The 12,142-nt window shown below is 38.7% G+C and overlaps 1 protein-coding gene across 2 annotated transcripts; it reads right to left on the minus strand.

Moving 5' to 3' along the window:
• Positions 1 to 3,346: 3,346 nt before the first annotated feature.
• Positions 3,347 to 9,290, minus strand: si:dkey-79d12.5 (protein BTG3). Of its 2 annotated transcripts, none has more exons than XM_030784735.1 (5): positions 9,139 to 9,290; positions 5,273 to 5,450; positions 4,846 to 4,983; positions 4,392 to 4,725; positions 3,347 to 3,654 (listed from the first exon to the last, which is right to left on the minus strand). In XM_030784735.1, exons 2-5 carry the CDS (start codon positions 5,443 to 5,445, stop codon positions 3,460 to 3,462), a joined length of 840 nt encoding a protein of 279 aa, XP_030640595.1. In that variant the 5' UTR covers positions 5,446 to 5,450; positions 9,139 to 9,290; the 3' UTR covers positions 3,347 to 3,459. The 2 variants fall into 2 exon arrangements, with proteins under 2 accessions (XP_030640595.1, XP_030640594.1); XM_030784734.1 differs by having other exon boundaries at positions 5,273 to 5,453.
• Between the last annotated feature and the right edge of the window lie 2,852 nt (positions 9,291 to 12,142).

Consider the following 12,142-nt stretch of genomic DNA (forward strand, 5'->3'; position numbering starts at 1 on the left):
TTAGTATCTTTATCTCTACCACCATTAAAAACACAAGCAATTAAACAAACAAAAAAACAAAACAAAAAAGCTTTTCTGAAAAATAATTATATAAGTATTTATGTTATGTCTCAGTTATCATATAAATGTATCTTTCAGGTAAATTCAACTCTCTGCACCTGTTAAATATGTTGGGCTCTTCAGGCCTTAAACCTCCCCACCAACATCTCATTAAGCACATCAGTAAACACACATTGTTGATTATGATTGCCGATCGGGAATCAGGGAGTTAAGAAAAACGGTATTGTGAAATACACTCCCACACAACGCACTGAGCCTAAAGTTTTTACAGAGCTTTTAGCGATTTTATTTTAACTGAGCTGCCCTGGCGCAATTAGTATCAGCAGTGTTTATTTGTTCAAGTCTAGCACCGAGAAGGTGCGTCAAAGTGCTGCGAACTGTAGTGTTCACAATCATCTGAAGGTGGACCTCTGCTGGACGAAAAATGTACGACACCAACAGAAGAGGCATTTAAACATATGTAAACTGAACACTTGCGATGTGACACTTTCTGATATGTTACACATATTCCCTACAATCATCATATAGGCAGATTCTCTCTTACCCCTAAAATGTTGGCGAAAGATCACAGTAACGTGAGATAAAACTGATAGATGGTCAGAGGGTAAAAGGGCCTTGCAAGCCCCAACCCCCGTCTCTCTCTTGCTTCTGTGTCAGGTCCATCCAGGAGGAATAGCGTCATGACCTTGTACCATGTGACGCACTCGCCCCCTGTGGATCCTTCCGACGGGGCATCCTGTAAAGGCCCTGTTGACGATAGTCGCTGTGCTCTCACGCGTAGACACAAGTGTTTACGCTACCGCTAGTCCTCTCGACGAGGTCATGGATATCATTTCAGTTTATTAATGCGAACACGTTAGAGAGAGTCGAGGTGAGCTGCTTCTGAGGCGGCTCGACCGTGTTATGTAACCAAAACTAATTTGCTTTTCTTCTTCTTCTAAAGAGCTATGATTGAAGTGACAATGCAACATGATTTAAGGATTTTATAAGAGCAATTCCAGTTGCTGACTTCAACAAAGATGCTTAAAACGTAGTGCCAGATCATCATTTCTGTGGCTAAACCAATAACAGAACCTATGACTGAACTATTAAGAACACCTTTACCAATCACTGACCGTGTCACTGGTTATTCAAGAGCTGAAAATTGTAGATGTTCTAAGGTCGTTTGTAAATCAGGCCAATAGTGAGCCAGGAGCAGCAGAATTAACCAAGAATAAAAAAAAAACTGTTTAATCACACCGTAACGTATTACAAACCTATGCCGTGTAGCACAGTCTCTGAGAATGAAACACACCAAAATTGGAAAGGAGAAAACACAGGATAAAAGGAGCAACACAATTTATGATTATCTGTGTTAATGTATTTTGAGTAAAAAAAAGTGAAAGTTCGAATGAAAAGAACCATTTTTACTTTAACAAAGCATTTCATGAAAAAGTACAGATGTTTAACAAATAGGAAAAGAAACATTACTGAGCACACACACCGGGGCAAGCATAAATAAATATAAAAACAGAAAAATTCAAGCAAGCCAAAACATTTCTTTAAAAAAAAGAAGTGAGGAAATTTATAAACGATTGTCAAAAATATTAGAACACTCTCAGAATGAAACAATCTGAAAGACAACTAATTCAACAATTCCAGTGTACAAAAGCTATTTACATTTATAAAGTGCACCCTTGGAACCAATCTGAAAATATTATTTATTTCTAAATTAAATTAAGTCATGAGAAACTTGCTGATTATATTACAACTGAAGACCAAATACTTGAAAACATGAAAGAGAAAATACAAAATAAAGTTGATATCCCTGCAGGAATTTAATGACACATATGCAATTATTAAGCCTGATTACTGAATGTAAAAGCTAAGCAGTATTTTAAAAAATGATAAAAGCACACTATTAGTCACATACAAAAGACCACAACAGCTTAACAAAAGAACAATAAATAAAATGTGTTCAGAATGGCTGACAGTCAGTGTCTGGCACCACCTAGAGGTTGAGAATTGAAATAACAGGGTCCCCACATAATGACACTTTTAGACTTTACAGAATATCTACATAGGTATGTATTATGTAACTTAGCATACTTTAATATCACTTCTTATACATAATACTTACTAATATCTTGTCATAACATATATAAAACTTTTGTAATGTCATACATTTCGTGGTCTGTCAACGAGACAAGTGTTATTACCACATAGAAACAGACAATAATCACTCTCAGTATGAACCAGATAGTTGAATCAATACAAGGTTAAAGTTCAAATTGATTTTACAAAATGTTTCAAGGACATTGTACATAGAAAACCTGATTAATGTGTTGTGAAATATTGTATTTATGAAATTTACAGAATCTCCTGAGAGGACAAAATTACATTTCACAGTGCTTTGGCAACAATGCTGAATTACAGTACCAAGAAATTACATACGTACAAAAAAATGTGCTAATTCTTCACATCACCAGCAAAGCACTCAGTTTTTTTGGAAACTATTGCCATTTTACTTTGTTTTCAAATAAAACAAGTACGAGGTATAACTAAAACGGATTCGCTGATTCACACGGAAATCTGGGGAACTGGAGATTTTCTTGTTCTTTTTTCCTTCTGTATTTGGAAACACACAAGGAATTTAACTAGGGAGAATGTGTATATATCTCCAATTTCCAGATCCTCAAATATCCAATATTCTGGATATTTATCAACAGTACCTAACATGTTAAAAACATTTGACAGTCATATGAATGTCATATGAATGTCTATTCATGTGAATAAATGTTGTAGTGGATACCTTGGTCTGCGTCTTGACCAAGCAGCTCAAAATTACACAGATATAGGCTGAATCTCTACAGATTTAGCAAGCAGTATGAGTGGTTTTCATGTGAATTACGCCTTGACTAATGCAATCATAGAACAGAAGATTCTGTGTTAAGGTATACTGAGAATATTAATTTGATTCAGTGTAGAATTAGTTACAGTTTCTAAAAACAACACTTCTTCTACTATTAAAGAACACAAACAAGCGAAAAATAAAAAAAATTGTAAAATAAAAAAAAAAAAAACCCATCAGAACAAGCTATAAAACTGCGATAACATGATGAAAATTACAGGCATATCACAAGAGGTTTTAAAAGTTAACTTACTCTGTACTACAAGATTTAACAACAACAACAACAAAAAAAAACCCACTTCTCAAAAAATGAATAAATGAAAAGATTGCCTTGCTTCAAGATGAACAAGAGCACAGATTTGTTAAAAAGGTGTGAAGTCAAAAAAAAAAAAAAAAAAGATGCGAGAAGATTCGAGATTCGACCACTCACTCCGGTTCAGTAAGAGCAGCTTCTGTGGACTTTACCGCTCCCTCCGGCCCTGGGGCCAAGAGCAAACGCGTTACGCCTCTTACCCTTTCACGGCACCCCAGGGTTGGAGAGAAGCATGAGGTATGATGAACTGGGGGGTAGTCTTCGGGACGACATAATATCCCAGCATTGGGGCAGGTGGCGGGGCACACACGGTGGTAAGGAACACTGGGCCTTTCTTCTTGTACTGGGGCCACACTGGCGCAGGGTGGTAAAAGTACTGGAGGGCAGGGATCTAAAATGTGTGCATGTGGGAGAGCAAGAAACCATCGTTTTGTTTTTTTTTTGTTCACTTGTTTGTTGTATTTCATCAACCCCCCCCCCCCCCCCTCCAATATTTTACACTTTACAATAGATAATGTGATGACTCTTTAACTAGACGCTCTTGTTTTTGCTGGGACAGCATATTAAAATTATACAGAGATCAAAGAATTCCCATTAGTGTAGACGTAAGCTGAGTCTGACCGTTTCACTTTGTTTCCATAGCAACTTGTTAGCCACAGCATTTGGTGGAATATTTTGTAAAATATTTTGTGTATTTTGTAAATCCTTTACATGGGTATGTTTAGGATCTGCAACAGGTTCTTTTTCCCTTTTTCATCACATCAGAAGAATAGGCCTCATTCACCAACATCTCCCTACATTTTTTTCTTAAATTTGCTCTTGAGAAAGGTCCTAAGAAAAAGTCAGCTCTTGAGTGTACATAGATTCTGTTCTTACCTAAGAACAAATCTTAAATTAGAAAACATTGGTGAATGTCAGAAAACTGTGTAAGTGGGTTTTAAGAACAAATTTCTTCTTGAGAATGGTTGATGAATGAGGCCCAGTGTTTTTATTTTCTGTCAGATGTTTCCGTTTCTATGACTCTTTCAAATAGACTATTCATCATGAAGTCAGTTTCTATGAGTCAGTAAAGGAGAAAGTTGCTGTTAGCATAAGTAGAGTTCTTTGGAAGTGTCATGTGACATTTACCTGAGTTTTGGGGACCTTCCGTGCTCCTCTTGGCTCTCGTATCCTGGGTCTCATAGCAATAGTAAAAGGCCTGCTCTCTGCTTTCTCTTTCTCTTCCCCTGCTTTTTCTTTTCTTCCCTCCGTCTCTCCATCTTTTGTTTCCTCTTCTGAATCGCTAGAAAGAGCCGACCCGCAGTCGGAGGAGCTGGCGGAGTGGTAGTCGGATGTGTCGAGGTTTCCAGAAGCACCGTCTTGGTCTACTTTATTGTGCTTGTCGTCCTCATTCTCCACCTCCTCTTCGGTTTCTCCCTCATCGAAACGTGCGATTGTGAAATACTGACGATTCTCCCCGGACCTGAACAAAGACAAGAAGATGTGAGAAACGCAACACAACCCCATAATCGGAAATTTGTTTCGTTAAACGCAGCCCGTCAATTTTAGCAGGTCGTGAGGGTGGCGTAGTCGTTTGACTTACCGTACACAGACTTCTAGCGGGTCGATCCAAAGCGTTATCTCGCGTGGAAGGCCCAGTTCTGATGGGTTAAGCTCGCTGTCTTGACACGCCCTCAACACAGACTCATCGCAGGGAAATCCCTCGTTTATCCTGATACATCTGAAGAGGGGAAGAACAAGAAGAGAAACATCAAACGAGAAAGAGTAAAAAGGAAGTTCAGAAAGTATTTCAGCAGGAAGTGCATGAGTACCAGTCAAGCTGTTCAGTATTTTCCATTGGAAAACACTGATATTTTTTTTTTCCAGGGGAAAATACTGAATAGAGTTTCGAGGAGACTCTCAGATCTAATTCTTTTTTTCTTCCCAGCCTGACACCAGCCCACCTAAACCCAGTAATGACCTAGAACTATAGTTCATACTTCTTCTACAGTTGAATCAAACTGATTTACCTGTAAGCTTGTCCCTTGCTGGGGTTTTCTGGGTACCAGTGGTCTGTGTATCTTTCACACAGAAGCTGACGCAGTTTTCCAGCAAACTGTTGAGCTTTCGTTAGATCGACCCCCCCTCGCTCCAAAGCCAAGCGTTTAAGGAAGTTCACCCCAGCGTTTACCTCTCTCTTCATATCCTCTGCTGAAACAGAGAAACAACATAGGGAATTTCACACGAGTTCTTCAACACAACCCGAGAAAATATATAACATTTTAATTTGATTTTTCTTGTTGGTTTCACAGAGACAAACAAATCTTTGTTGGTGGTAATGTAACTGCAAAACAGCATGTTAATTGGAACTGTAGATCTTTCTCCAAAAGATTGGTCATAAAACATTATCAGTTTGTTTACCAGATTTTCCAAACTTCAAGGCTTGACACAACGAATTACTCAAAGTTTACTTTAACCTCCATCCTCACAAATAAAAAAATGAATTATCATATGGCAGTACCATCTTTTGTCTGTTAGCGTTTATCATTCTGCCCCAGTCCAACACCTATGGATAAAAAGCTGTTGCCCCACAGATACGAAACAACTCTTTGTCAACTGTTCTATGTATGTATTGAAAATACCTCAAACTCTCTTCCTACCACTGTTGTACTACTGTTAATATGTGAACCAATGACGATAGTTTGCATTAATGGAAAACAAAATGCAAATGAGAGAGAGTGAGAGTTCAAAACTCCTGAGGCACAAACTGAGATCATCATTCTTCATCTCCCTCTCCCTCTTATTTATTACTACACCACCCCTTTGAGAACTGGCAACTACGCTTTAAAGATAACAATTTGCCAGTTCAGCAATAAAAGGGCGAGACAGGATGAAAAACCAGTCAACAACAAAAAAGTGTGTCGTTGAGCAACACACCTTGTTCAATATCAACTTCCTGTTATGGCGTCAGGTGTAGAACTGTGCTTCGATTGTTCTCTGATGGTGTGTCATAGCAATTCAGAAAAACATCTTCCAGACCTTCAGTCTGAGTAGGCACTCAGGAAGACAGCTGAATTTCTACCTCAACACACCCCGAGCCGTTGACTTGTTCCCAGAACTGACACACATCTGAAGTAGTAAATGCCGACGTATTTATTTATTTTTTTTTATTTCTTTACTGTGACACTCCTTTGTTGTTCCAAGTCATCCTTTTCTCCAGTAAATGTTTTTCCTTTTCTTACACTGAGTCCAATAAAAATTTAGGGACTTTTTTTAAGGGTTGCACATGTTGGTCAAAAAATGGATATTTTCTCAAGCGGTATATTACAAAGTTCTATCACAGAAACAAACTGTTCAAAGTGGAATTTGGCACATTTAAATCGATCTTTTAAGGATCACAACATACAGAAAATTTGCCTAAAAGTAAACCTCACATGATGGCACTGTTTGCATAAGCTAAGTCAGCAGTCTCTCAGTAATGTAAGGTACTGTTTGTTCCTAGGGCAATCATTTGTTTACCCTTTGCTTGGATTTCAAGTACTTGTGACACTGAATCATAATGTAGCTTATAAAACTTTTAATCCCCGTAATCTTAACCATTTTAACTGTTAAAAGTAATCTCGGAACGGCAAGACCATGACGTACCGAGGAACGAATTGTGCTTCTGGATTCGCTGAAATCCTCCTTCTTAGAGTCATTGGGAAATCTTTTAAACAAAGAGGCTTAAATCTTTCTGCTCAGTGTTGTAACCCGTTTGTATCAAAGGTACACTTGAGATTTCCACGCAGCTAACCAAAAGCATTCCCATCTGAAATGCTTGTAAAAAAGAACCATATAGTTAGATTTCCTTTTGAATCCTAATAAAAGTTTCTTTTCCCAGTGTTTAAGTCTTTGCATGTTACAAATGACACAGAGCAAAGGCCCTGTAATGTATGTCTTTCTACACATTCACCCACCCTCCCACACACACACACACATAGACCATCACATGGAACATAAATCAGATAGTGGTGAAATGTTACAACGACAGGCTGCAATTCTGCCTATTAGTCACTGGTGAACTCTAAGTGAGTGAAATAACCATGAGTCATTGACCAATAACAGACTAGACAATTTTTGTCCAAGGAAAGCACCAAATTCAGGGTTTCAAAAATTCAGATGATGCATGATCTGTGTTAGGATAAAAAACACTTTAGATTGAGTCTTCTTTGTTTTTTGTTTGTTTTTGTTTGTTTGTTTGTTTTTAGATACAAGTTGTGATTTTGGAAACATCTGTTCAGTATGTGGAGAACACACACATACATGTACAAATGCAAATACTGCTTTGTAGGACAGCAGGTGTTTTGTTAGTATGTCATAGTCTCAAAAAAAAAAAAAAAACAACAACAACAACAACAAAAAAAAAAACGCTGGAGCACTCAGGTGAACAATAATGAAAAAAAAAAAGTGAAAATGTTGCCCGTGTTACAATCCTCAATTATATACCAAATAACACACCTCACTGCAGGGTTCACACATGTTGTTTGAATGTGAATCACACAGGTAAACGCCATTCCTACATGTGACAGTTGCCCTAGGTATAATATTACTGATTTTGAAGACTTTTTTCCTATAGGGATACTACATTAAAAGGGTAAAGGGCATCAGATGTCCGGGAGACAATAAGTTTGAGCAGCCAGCTCAAGAGAATTGTTTTCACTTCTTCCCTTAACACATTCAAACATATATACTCAATATCCTAAATATGTATTATTATCTCCATCGGAGTTTATGTATCCCTAATCCAATCTACATCAACGACAAAGTCATAAACACAGTCCACGGAAATATATGTGTGACAATGTCTTCCCCGATTAGAATCTCTTCCTCTTACTTGGTCAGTATTATTAAATATTGTGCGCGTTCCATGTCAACCAGAAAGTTACTCTAAACGCCTGATTCCTATGAATACTGAACAATTGTCATGGAACTTCGGTGTGGTTAGACACCGATCCTCCGGTCCTCTCCATAAAGGCAAACAATAGACTGCGGACGGAAACGAGCGCGAGGTGATTAAACGACAAAAGTACACTGTTCTGTCACGTGCTAGATACGATTTACACCACACCACGGAAATTTCACTTTAGTAAGCAGGGACGTGCAATCCGAGACACACACACGTTCGCGAGTTACATATGTATATATATTAATTCCAGAAAAATTCCAACACTATCGGTGTAACTCGCGAAGACATTGAGATGATTTACTGTGTGTTATCATTACTATTTTACTTTTTAATTGTTACTTTGTGTCGACCTTTTCCGCGTGGTTTCCTCTTTCTCTCTCGGAAACACGAGGAAGCAGGATCTACTAAACTCCCCTGAAGAAATCCCCGACAGTCAGACTAAACTACAAGCGTAGAGATTTTACGCTGAAATCCCACCGTTTGACCCATATGCACTGAATGTTAATACATTAACACGGTCTTTCTCTTAACCCCGTCTCCCTCGCGCGCTCTCCAATGCATATTCAACACGCACTAGAAGTGTTCCATGTCTATATAAACAGATACATATTTCATCTTCCCTTCAGTCTTTCAAGTGAGAAGGCCGACTGTCTTACATAGTTTAACAGGCTATTGTTCAACTGGTTATATTTTCGGACACTATTGGATGGAAGATAAACTTTAGATCGTTACTACATATTTGAACGTCAACTTCTTATTTGTACAAAATATAACTGAAGTGCTATACAGCGTCAAGTTCCATATTTCATTTGATTCTTCACTGAGTTTCTCTTAGTAATTGTCTGAATTCGGAATTATTAACCTCAGACATAACGTGGACGCTCAGACCCGACTCCCAATCGAACACATTTAACAATACAGAGCTTGCTTAGGTACTCTATTTTTTCTTACCTGTATTAGTTTAGTGGCACTTAAATAGAATGTTAAGAGGTTTCAGTTGTCTATTTCTTCAAAATGTTTGTTCTTCTCCTAGGACCAGGGAAACATCCACATGCGCACGTTGCTCTCTTGTGTGTAGCTGAACTAATCCACGTCCTTTCTTTCGCTCTCGTTTGCGTTCAGAAAAGTAGACACAGTATTACCGTCAATGAGTAAAGTATGACTCACTTCCTTGTTCGAGTTTGTGACGGCGTGCTGGTCCACCTACTTTCGGCTGCTGCAACGAGAATGACGACATCAAGTTTAACATCACAGAAATGGGCGACAGGAAGGAGTGAACAAACTGTAACATTCAGTGTTAAAAAACCGTGAGTCTTTGATCACCGTAAGTTGAGACGCATATCAGAAACAGCATAACGTATCATATATTGAGGATACTGTGTTGTAATTGTGTGGATTCTTATGTCCCTAATTGACCTTTCGAATTTACCATTCATTTTAGCACAATATAACACTTTGCACCATCCATTACGGTAATATCAGTGATGAGCCGTCCCTCAAGGGGTGTGGCCCAGAAAATATTCAACAGCTTACCATTGTTGCGGTAAAATTCATTTAAAGAAGCGAGCACGTCAACCACTGACTTTATGACAATACACAAATCTCCAAAACCTATATCCTACGTAAAAAAACAAAACAAAACAAAAAACTACCATGCAATTTGATAACATATATTATTTCTAATCCCTTCCTATAAAGTGATTTTATCCATACAATTCCTGATCTGTTTTAATCTTGCATCATTTAGAGTTTGCTGAAAAACGTACGACTCCCCCCCCAGAATCAAGAGCAGACTAAATTCTGGTATACCTATCGAAACAAAATTTACAAAACAAAACAAAAATTACAATGGTGGTGAACTGTAGCTTCTTTACGAATCAGATGCTGAGAGGAAGGTTATCTCAGGCAAGCAGCAACTGAATAAAGCTCCTCGTACAAAACTGGGTGTGATTAACTGAGCTAATGTGTACAAACGGGTTATGTCGAGGCTTGTACACACACCCCCAAGAACGTTTTTCTATGGTTTGACTCACTCAGCTGTAAACACGATGTGTTGCCAAGGTCTTTTTATTCTTTCTCATGTGTGACAGTAAATGGCGGGAAAATTAACGCTTAATCCAACAAGAGAGAAAAGAACTCTGTCATTCGAACCACAATCACAGGGTCTGATACCCCCACCACCCCCTCGTGTTTTTTGGGGGTTTTTTTTAGTGTGGTACCTAGAGACATGACATAATTCGTATTACAAGTCAGTCAGTGTCACAGAAGTTAAGAAAGGTCTCCAAATACCACAGGAGCTCAGCAATCAAAATCTCTCTCTCTCTCTCTCACACACACACACACACACACACACACACACAGAGAGAGATCAAGAGATAGACAATGGTATGCATTTCACTACTGAATTAGACTGAATAATAATAATAATAATAATAATAATAATAACAACACTATCGTTTTATCATGTTGGTTTTGATTATATTATACCTCTAGGCCAACTGCACCTCAGAAGATGGCAACACTCTTTCAGGCTCTTTCAAGATTGGAACAGGGGTGGCTTTCAGAAAGAATTTCCAAGGATTTTCTAATAGCTAAGGTGCCTCCATTTACCTTCCTTTTGATAAACAACTCAGTCCTTTGAGAGATGGTTTACAAGTAGAGGTGTCCATCCTCTGATAAAGTTCCTTTGGCACTCCTGTTGTTTGACGACAGACAGACTGGGGCAGGGAGGCACTGGAACTAATAACAGTGTGCATGCCAGGCATACTGACTACTTGTCATAGCCACATTACTCTTAGGTGTAGGGCGCATTTCCTTTATTGAACACCAGGGGGCGGACCACGTCCCTCATTCGTTCTCCCCGTTTCTCTCTTGTCTCCCTTTCTTACGGCATCAAATGCCCTCAGCCCTTCATGATCTCATGTGTATCCCCAAATACATATGTTCCAACTAATGCATATTCAAATGGGGGAAACCGATGCCCTGAGCCTAATAATATCATGTCAGCAGACCTCGCCGTGGCCTTTGAACACAACAATACATTAAACGCTGTGTGGTTTCTTTGCTACCATCCTTCCTCCATGCCTCAGTCAGATCATAGATCCTGTCCCAGATGTCAAGTCAAGAGGAAATGATAACTGTGGAGAGAGAGATAGAGAGAGAGAGAGAGAGAGATAAGGTGAGTGTAGAGGGAGAAAGCAAGAAAAGAAACAGAGAAAGCGAGGCCTGTTTGAGTCAGAAAGTGGACAAGTCGTTTTGAAGAAAGGAAAATGAAGGACTTTTCTTTTTCTCTCTCTCATTCTCTCCCTTTCTGTCTCCCTTACCCTCCCACCTCACCTTCCCCTCATTGTCCACTTACTCTGTCGCTCTCTCTCTCTCTCTCTCTCTCTCTCTCTATGTTCTTGGCTGTGGAGCCTTTGTCAGTGGGTAGATCCGGCTCTTGGCGGGTAGAGTGATTGCATTTTTGTTCAGGAAGCCTTTGAACAAGCAATTAATTTGGTCAAAGAGCCATAGGAGATTTGGACTTCCACTCACAGTAAGGCTGGCGGAATGTGCAGTCAAAGCATGGTGCTTGTCAAACCCATTTGAATAGGAAGTAAGAGCTAATTACTAATTTCTTTTTTTTTTTTGTTTTCACTTTTTATTTGATGTCCTTTCTGTCAAAAGACACTTTTTAGCCTTGCTTAGCTCCATGGATTGATTTTTAATCTCATGGTATATAGTCAAATTGATACTCAGTCAATGGCTTTAAAAATTCTTACCATGGAAGCACTTATCTAGCGTACCTTTGAATTCTGCCATTCTTACCATTCCAAAGTCAAGGATTACCTACTAACATTTTTCAACCTCAATCTTTCTCTATTTGATCGCGCCCCTCTTTCTCTCTTTCTCTCTTTCTTTCTTTCTTTCTTTCTTTCTTTCTTTCTTTCTCTCTTTTTTTTTTAAGAATTAGCCA

This window comes from Chanos chanos, chromosome 9, assembly GCF_902362185.1.
Source record: "Chanos chanos chromosome 9, fChaCha1.1, whole genome shotgun sequence".
Lineage (NCBI taxonomy): Eukaryota > Metazoa > Chordata > Actinopteri > Gonorynchiformes > Chanidae > Chanos > Chanos chanos.